Raw genomic sequence first — 9,065 nt, 5'->3', positions numbered from 1 at the left:
TCAGACTTATGCAGAGAAATGTATTCCTGAACTTCAGAAATTTATTAACAAATACCATAGAAGGGACAAAATAGTCTTCTAAATTTGTACCTAAAGAGTATAACCCTCCAAACGTGCCACAACTGAAGCCAATTGAAACTTTTTGGGAAAATTTGAAAAGGCGTGTTTACGGCAAAGGATACACTGCAAAAAATACCACTTTAGTTAAAAAAAATCAAAAAGGAGCTTAAGGATATCGATACAAAAGGAATTCAAGAGTCAATGAGGAAATTGCCCGAAAAAAACAAGAAAAGCAAACCGTAATGAAGCAAATACTTTTTTTATAAATTAAACTTTTATATCTAAATACAAAAATTAATTGACTTTAAATAAAACAAATTTCATTTCATATTCTATTTTCACTATCATATGTTTGTTCGGATTTCATTCACCATACGTTAAACTTAGTACTTACAAGTATCCGCTGTAGAAGTGTCTGGTGTATCCGTAACGTATTCTGCACTTATTTCATCTATTGGATTCGTGTAGCTGCAAAATGGGAGACAATTTTATTTACTGTTAAAACTCGCTACATTGCAGCAAAAATCTTACTTGGCAGATAAATTGGGTACGTCATAGTGATGTTCAGAAACTCCGCAACTTATTATATGATCATTGGACATAAATCTGTGATCTGAACTGGGATAATCATAATTGACATTTGCGGTTTCAACGTGTTTTCCCTTCTTATCGATACCCTTTACATAATCAGAGTTCATATCTGCAAAACGAATTTATATAGGACTAAAATCGAAATGAATGGCAATTTCTCACTAGTTCTGGTCATGTTATAATGAGAATTAATAGATAAATTACGCCGGGCATAGTAAATCAGAGCGGCACCAAACGCAATGCAAACTGTTATGACGAACGCTAAGCCGAGATAAAGAGTCCAATCAAAAGCTTGAGGTGTTAAAAGATAATTATAAATACAAATTTTGTAGAAAAATTTCAACAACCTTACCATCCTTGCCAATAAGGCAATGCTCTCCCCGACATTCAGCCGTTTGAATATCCTTCCCCGGACAATGAACCTTTGCAAATCCCAGTCCTGCAACGCCGTTGCTAATCGCTACGTTTGCTGACAATATCGAGCCTTCAATGCTTTCAACGCTTAAATCTTCAGCAAGAGGGAAAACACACCTTCGACGGCGAACTTGAATGCAGTCAGAAGAACAAGAGCTCCACTCACTCCACGGTGTCCATTTGCCTACTGAGAGATTCGTTATAAAGAAAATATAAGTTTTAAGTTTTTATTTAAAGCAATAGATTAAACCTTTCATTTCCTAAAAAGTATCCTTGAATATACATACATATTTACATGCAAAGGCAATAACCACCTTCTGAGTGCATTTTTGACTTGAAAAAGCTTCTTATGAAAAACAATTTTTTTTTCTTTTTTGTTATGACAATAGTCATGCAATGAAATTTTTCTCTGTAAGGGAATAGGGCTGTAAATTTTGCAGAAGGAAAGTAACATGTGGTTGACTTTCTATAGCAAAATATTAATTTCTCAGCGTTTCAGCGGTTTAGCCACGATAAAATCATTACAAGGTAAAATGATTATCGCAATTCGGTGGCCATAATTTTCATTCTCACCTTTGCAAGCATTTTAAAATCATTATCCTCATTGCATATGTCGTAAATAAGACATCGACTCGGAAACATGGCATCGCCTACTGTCGTGGTGAAATAAGATTTTTTATACATTTATTTATTTGTTGAATCGATTACATTATGCTAAGCCTTACAACAAGTTTTAGAATCTCAAGCTTATCTGCAAATATGATAGCTCAATACCTGGGGTTGTGCGCTTTTGGTTTAATGTTGCTCATCATAAGGCTGGCAGGTTTCTTCTTCGCAGGCGGGTAAGGTTTGCTGTATTGCCCGAGGCCTTAGCAAATTCGTTTGAATGATCGCGTAATTCTGTTTTATACCTTTCTGCGTATTTTCCATTTCATTTTTAGCCATTGGCATACCAAGGTCTCTTCTCAAGGTCTACGTTCTCATTTCCGACGTACCACGGCGCCCCTGTCAAAGCTCTCAGCGTTGTCGATTGGTTTCTCCTTATTTTTTCAATATAGGTTTGATTACTGTATTGTATATGAGCACTTTATAATCTAATTTCAATTTAGATTTTTTGGTTAAAAGCCAGTTTAAGCTATCTGATCTTAGTTTCGTTTGTAGTATCTTAGTTACCATATGTCTACGCCACGTGAACCGTCTGTCTAAATGTATGCCGATAATTTAATTATTGCCGACATATTTATGGCCTCAGTACATGCGCAAATTCCAAGCCATTTTTCAATTTTCATCCGATATTTTCGAAGTCCTTTTTTGGTACATTTGTAATGGCTTACTAAAGGTGTTCTTACACAATATGTATTTGCATGTGCACATGCCACTTTTTACATATGAAAATGGGTGACAGGTAACAAGATCACCGGAAATAAGGTCAATTGACTTTATTTCGCCTTTTCAAAAGCGAAATAAAGTCAACAAAAATTTGGAAATAAAGTCATTGACGCTATTTCCTCATTCAAATGGAAATAGCGTCAACAATGCTTAAAGTATGTCGATTCATAGAAAAGAATGTTGTTCTTACAATAAACATTGCCCCGTAAGTGTTGTTTTTTAATAGATGAAAAAGGTTATTGCCAAACCCTCAGTGTTGTGATATTAATCCACACACAATCATGAACTACCACCAATTGATTTTATTAAAAAAATTTATATTACGAATATGTAAAAACACGATGCGAAAAACTAAACACCTGCGCACAGCTGGAATACGAGAAATATTTGAAGAAAGAGTGTAGAAATGATCCATAACTTGCAAAACATGTTTCGTTTCCACAAAAATAAAGCGAACACTATTAAATTGAAGAAACAGTCCATGTCCAAAAACCCCGGAGGAACACTGAAAAAATTCTGTGTTTTAAATTAGCATATTTTGAACGAATTCGGAATGTCTAAGGTGGAAAAGAAACCAACCTCTAAGGAAAAAATTATAGAAAAAGAATTTTCTTACACTGTATTCATGTCTCCGCCTGGAATTTGTGACGGCATCATTTAAAAGCAGCTAAGGAGAACGACGACACTATTTATTAGATGGCACACTCAACGAGCCAATGTGCCAAAATGCGGGTATAAACAATTATTGAACCGAGATCATATAAGTTAATCGATTGGGTATCACACGTTTATGAAACACAAATTATATGCTTTTTTACTGCAGACAAGTTGTTGCCCCAAAACACAGCTTCCAATTAGGGCTGGCAACTATCCTTAGTAATGAGGTGCCATATTGAGGATAAAAAAGTGCCAAATAGAAAAATAAAAGTGCCAAAAAAGGTGGAATTCCTTTTAATCATTCACATTTAGTAATAAAATAAAGCTACATTTTCCAAACAAAAGTGCAATGATAAAATAAGATAAACCAGTTGAACAGCCTTTATAAATTAGAACATTTTAGTTGAGAAAAAGAAGTGCACGCAAAGGTTTACACAAAAATGTACTGAAATGTTATTTTTTTTTTTAAAGTGCCATTTTGGCACTTTGTGCCAAATTGAAAAATTATGTGCCATTTGAAGTAAAATAGGGACAAATGGCACGGTTTGAGCCAAGTTGGCATCCCTGCTTCTAATAACTTACAAATATAAAAATGTGAAATTTCGATTTAATACCCTCTATCTGCAATTTGCACAAAAACTAATTTGTGATTTTAGAAACCATCTGGGATTTATTACCTGTCGTTATATAAGGTAGCATTAATATCACTGATGACAGTTAAAGCTTAGGTGGATTTTTATATCAGAATCTCATCTTTGTGAAAAGTATGCAGATAGAGGGTATTATTGAATATAGATGTTTAAAATATATAAACATTTTATTTCAACGTATACAAAAAAAATCTACCTGCATTAAAACACGGCGGGAGACGGGGAAGGGGGGGCCGCGGCGTAGCGTGACGTGGTGTGTCCACGGGTCGCGCGGGGTAAGCAAATATAATGTTTAAAAGAAAAATAATGTCAATGGATTTTATTTTGTTTTTAAAAAGGTAATAATGTCAATTGACTTTATTTCGCCCCAGGGTGGGAAATAAAGTCAATTTACCTTATTTCCGTTGATCTTATTACCTGTCACCATGAAAATTCCAGCATATCGGGTAAAGGCAAATTAGATTTGTCTCTGTACAAAGCATATGCATGTACATACGAAATAGAAATGTTTCTATTTTCATCTGACACACAATTGCATTTCTGTTTGGATACAAAAATTTAAAACCAATGGTTTGTCTCCACGGGAAGGATTGGTGTGATTGAAGAGATTAAAAATAATTTATCTCAAAAGGAGAATAGTGAATATTTAAAAAAAATTTAACTACCAACGCAGATCTCTATTATTTTAGTTTATCAAGCAACACTTGATTGTTCGTTATAAATTATTATTTTAGCAAACCCCATTTAAATCCAATTATGAAAGTGTGTACGAAAATTATGAAAAACCTGCAAAAATTTTTAAGAATTTCTAAAAAAAAAAATCAGGTATACAGTTTTATAGCCCATTCAGTTTCAGTATAATAATGTGCAAATTTCAAAATGTCTAAAAATTCGCGATGATTTTTGAGGATTGTTGATACATTTGAAATTTCCACATTATTGTACTAAAACTGAATGGACTATAAAACTGCATACCTGATTTGTTTTTAGAAATTCTTGTTAAAAAGTTTGCTTTGCAGATTTTTTATTATATTCGTATACAGTTTCATATTTGGATTTAAATGGGGTTTGTTAAAATATAAGCCATACTTCAATACAAAATAAGATATAAAAAATTTACCATGTAAAACATTGCGAATATGTATCAACGAAAAAACCCGTATATTCAATTTTGTGTGTAACTGTATATGGATATAGTATATACCGATGCCTCCAAACCTAGTATGCTAAGTCGGCTTAGACTTAATCAGACTTAGCATAGAATGGTTTGGAGGCGTCGATATGTACGTATGCTTGTAAAAAGAAATAACTTCAAAGAACGTTAATAAAGGCCTTCATATACATAGATTTATCTACAATATAACCCAATATTTGCATTAAAAAACGAGTGTGTTTAAATTCCTAAACAAAAAATGTTATCCATTGGAAAAAATCGGAACGTCCGAACGGGAACGTCGCACAGTGCTTCCCCTCCATATAAAATGTGGGCAAAAATAGAATTATGTACGGATTTAAACGAAAATTAGCTGCTTAGTAAAATTGAGGACGCTAAATTCAAAAATGCAATTCATTTTTGGGTAACTTTCATACTTTCACTGTAAATGCAGTTTGAAGTTGAAAATTTGGGTTCTTGTGCCTTTTACATAGGTATGTACATATAGTTCGTTCTATTTTCAAAAGTGAGGTGTCAAATGACAGGGCTTGGCCTGTAGATGTGCAATAAAGTTATCTATTTTTGAAAAGGGTTGCCACCTGTTAGAAATTTTATTAAAATTATTTAATAAGTTAAATGAATTAGATATTACAATATGGGTATCAATTGAACTAGTTTTGAAAGTACTTTACTTCTAAACGACACGCAGAATGGTTGCCACATGTTTAAAAAATCAAGTTAACATCAATTAAGGGAATAAGGTAACTGAAATATGTATTTCAATATGAGTATCAGACAAATGAAAAAATTTGACATATTTTGCAAGAAATAAGTGAAGAGTAAAAACATTCCTGAGTTAATTTAAGAGTCCAGTAATTTAAAAGGAATGTAATCAGAACAAATCGCTGATTGACAATGTATGTATTTGTAATAAAATAATAAATACGATGGCGTAATCCTATGGTTTGACGTAATTATTATTTTAGTGTAACTAAATTCGACTTTACAAACAAGTGGCACCCCTATTCGTAATATTTTTAAGCTAAAACCTTCTTAAACCTCTTTCGTCTGACTCCCTTATGGTATGGATACCTGTCTATTTCAATTACCCAATTCCTTTAATTCACGTAGAATTTGATTTTTTAAACAGGTGGCAACTCTATACATGTAGTTAATACAGATTTCGACTGATACCATCCTCTTAATAATTCATTTAACTTATAAAAAAATTTGAATCTAATTTTTTAAAAATCTTATTTTTTAACAGCTGGCAACTCTTTAAGAAAAATTAACCTTCTATTGTCCACAGGTCAAGCTTTTTAATCTGACACTTCATTTTTGAAAATGGAACGAATCGTGCAGATCTCAAGGCACTGACAAAAAATTAAAAAATTATTTTATGCATTAGCGAAAAACGCATTACTCCAGAAAGTGCAAAAAATGAGCAGGTTTTTATTTCTTCTTTTGAAAGCTAAAAGCCCGTACTATTTAATAAAATAATACAAAATAACATATTTTCAAGTATATTTTTTATACATTTCATTAGAATTTAGCATTTTTTGAAATTTTGTTTAAAAAAATTGTTTTTTTTCTGGAATACCGCAGGGACACCCTGTGTTTAATTTTATTCCAAAATTTTAATTTCTGTAATTCTCTACTATCTATATGGAAACAAGAAACATCAAACCAACATTTTATTTCAAAGAATATATTTTTGACATTTTTTTCTGTTAAGAGCTTACGCATGGCTATGCTCTTATTAAAATTTGTAGCATAAAGTGTCGAGTTTAGTGGCTTCCTGGAGGCATATAATTAATTTTTTAGGGCAATGTCTGTTTAATTCTTTTTAGTGGAAAAATTGTCTTTACAAAAACACCAAACACGTTCACATTGCATGTTCACATTGCTGTGCGTCGGAACAACTTTGAACAGTTTTTGGCAGCTACTAAACATCGTTAGGAAGTTTAAGTTGATGCAATGGTTATGGCTGCTTATTATTCTAACAACCATTCATACATATCTTTTTTTTGTACCATTAACATATTCGCAGAATTTTGCAAAAATCATCGACTCAATTTTGGGAACGTCCGTACGGGAACTTTTAAACGCTGCCATACAACATTTGTAGAAAATATTTTCATTAATTTCAGATAGGTATTGATGATGACTACTCATGACAACAAATTTGTGTTCATTCAGAGCCTATTATAGTTTTATAATGAACAAGTAAGAAAGTCTAAGTTCGGGCGGCGCCAAACATTAAATGCCCGGCGCAAGTGTTAAATATATGATATTCACCTTTCCAAAAGCTACCGCTACATGGTAAGCCGGGGTGTATCAATTTTGAGTAAATTAGCGCCCTTAAATTTCGAAATATTTAAGTTTCAAGCACACTGACTTGGGGAACACCGGCCTTTATTTGCATGTCTTCAGAAGTGAAGTTAGATACTTTTACGTGACTCAAATATTTTGTGGAATTTAGGCGGTATTGATTTTTTAAATTTTGTACAAAAGTCCTACGTCCCATATTTTGTAGTAGAATGCCATCGAGAAAAAACACAGAGCAGTACTCTCTTAGCTTTCTGATTTCTTTGGGGATTCGATTTACTTGTTCTATGGACCATGGTTTTCTCGAAAACCAAATTGGTGTGTTGGTATAATATTATGTTCATATTTGATATAAGTACTTTTTCGAATACTTTGGAAAGACAGGGCAGTAAGCTTATTGGTCGGAATGAAAACGGTTGTGTTGAAATAGCCGCTACAGCAACAACAACAACAACAACAACGAAAAATGTCGAAAACTATCCAGTGTTGCCAAGGTTTTGCGTTTTAATACACTAGTCGAGTCGAAATTGTAGGCAATGACATGCAGTTTTCGATACGACTCGGAAATACTGGTGCGTTGACCTATCTCACTAGCGTTGTATACTATCTACACGTCAGATATACCTACGAGCTCGGAAATACGAACGGAGCTTGAATTTTAAAATTATATTGCTTGCAAACGTCAGACTGCCTCTCTCTGGTTTTAACTTGTAATATTTTTATCATGGGTTTAGTTATGTCCTGCGAATCCGTCCCTAATAAGTTGTCGTAATACAAAAACAAAAATAGTAAAACCGGAACATTGATATCAAGATAGGCTGATTTACTTCAAAACTGAACTAATGAGTAGGCACATTGAAAATCTTACTTATACTAATATTATAATGTGAAAATTTGTATGTTTGTTACTCAATCACGCAAAAACGGCTGAATGGATTGGAATGGAATTTGGCACGCATGTAGATTGGATAAACATATATGACACTATTTTCCGGTAAATAAACCAGGGAACGATCTATACGAATAAATCGTATTAATGGTCTGATTTGCTGAAATTACACGTACACGTGTTACAGATATAAAGAGAAATCAACCCACCAAAAAAGAGAATGTTTTGTTTTGTTTTTTTATGGTGATTTCGTTTATACCAAGAAAGGTTGCCTTTTGATTGCCCCATTCTTATTTCATGTTCGATTCTAAATTAAAGGCAAAGGATGAGAAAATTGTGTTTTCATTTCTTAAAATGTCGCACTCTGGTAAGGCAAAAACGGCACATGTTCTGACCAGTGAAGCTTTGTCAGGGGAGATGGTTGCCCTGAAAATTAGATGGTTGTTTAAACCGATAATATTATGAAATGCGTGAGTTAGACAAGGATAAGAAGGCAGAAACATGCCTTTTTACAGGGTTTAGTGTAACATCAAACACATTTTTCAGGGGGAAGGCAAAATTTTTTTGGAAGAAACGAAATCACCGTTAGTTAAGAACCGAAATGAATGATTGTTTTACAGTTTGATGGATGTTTAAGACGCCGCAATGAAGTTGGTATTGGCTAGTAGGTTAATAAAATTTGACATTTTAGAGTAAAAAGTAAACTGAAATTACAATTTAGGGCCGTTTTATCGAAATGTTGTTAAAATTTAAACTTAATCGACTGCCTGTGATATGTAAACATGTGAGCGACAAATTTGACAGGCATTCATAGCACCCGTTAACTTGAACAGGCAGTCCAGAATAAGGCCCTTAGATACCAAATGCTCGAATTAAATCAAATGAGCTGCTCTACTCTGCTATCCGTTCAATATGCTTTGAATAATACCAATTT

General features: G+C 33.2%; 1 protein-coding gene across 4 annotated transcripts in view; it reads right to left on the bottom strand.

Annotated features, from left to right (window-relative positions):
* The window catches only part of LOC118744130 (netrin receptor unc-5), a 307,531-nt gene that overhangs the window by 46,081 nt on the left and 252,385 nt on the right, over nucleotides 1-9,065 (bottom strand). For all 4 annotated transcript variants that reach the window (XM_036476881.1, XM_036476880.1, XM_036476878.1 and 1 more), the window contains 4 exons: nucleotides 1,004-1,252; nucleotides 814-942; nucleotides 592-760; nucleotides 455-528 (listed from right to left, as the gene is read on the bottom strand). In XM_036476881.1, coding sequence (XP_036332774.1) covers nucleotides 455-528; nucleotides 592-760; nucleotides 814-942; nucleotides 1,004-1,252 — 621 coding nt within the window. The remainder of the gene's footprint in view (nucleotides 1-454; nucleotides 529-591; nucleotides 761-813; nucleotides 943-1,003; nucleotides 1,253-9,065) is intronic.

The sequence above is a fragment of the Rhagoletis pomonella genome, unplaced genomic scaffold, assembly GCF_013731165.1.
Source record: "Rhagoletis pomonella isolate Grant_MI unplaced genomic scaffold, Rhpom_1.0 Rhpom_scaffold_00008, whole genome shotgun sequence".
NCBI classification, from domain to species: Eukaryota; Metazoa; Arthropoda; class Insecta; order Diptera; family Tephritidae; genus Rhagoletis; species Rhagoletis pomonella.
The sequence above is the reverse complement of the archived record's forward strand: the minus strand, read 5'-3'. Positions and strand labels throughout refer to the sequence as shown.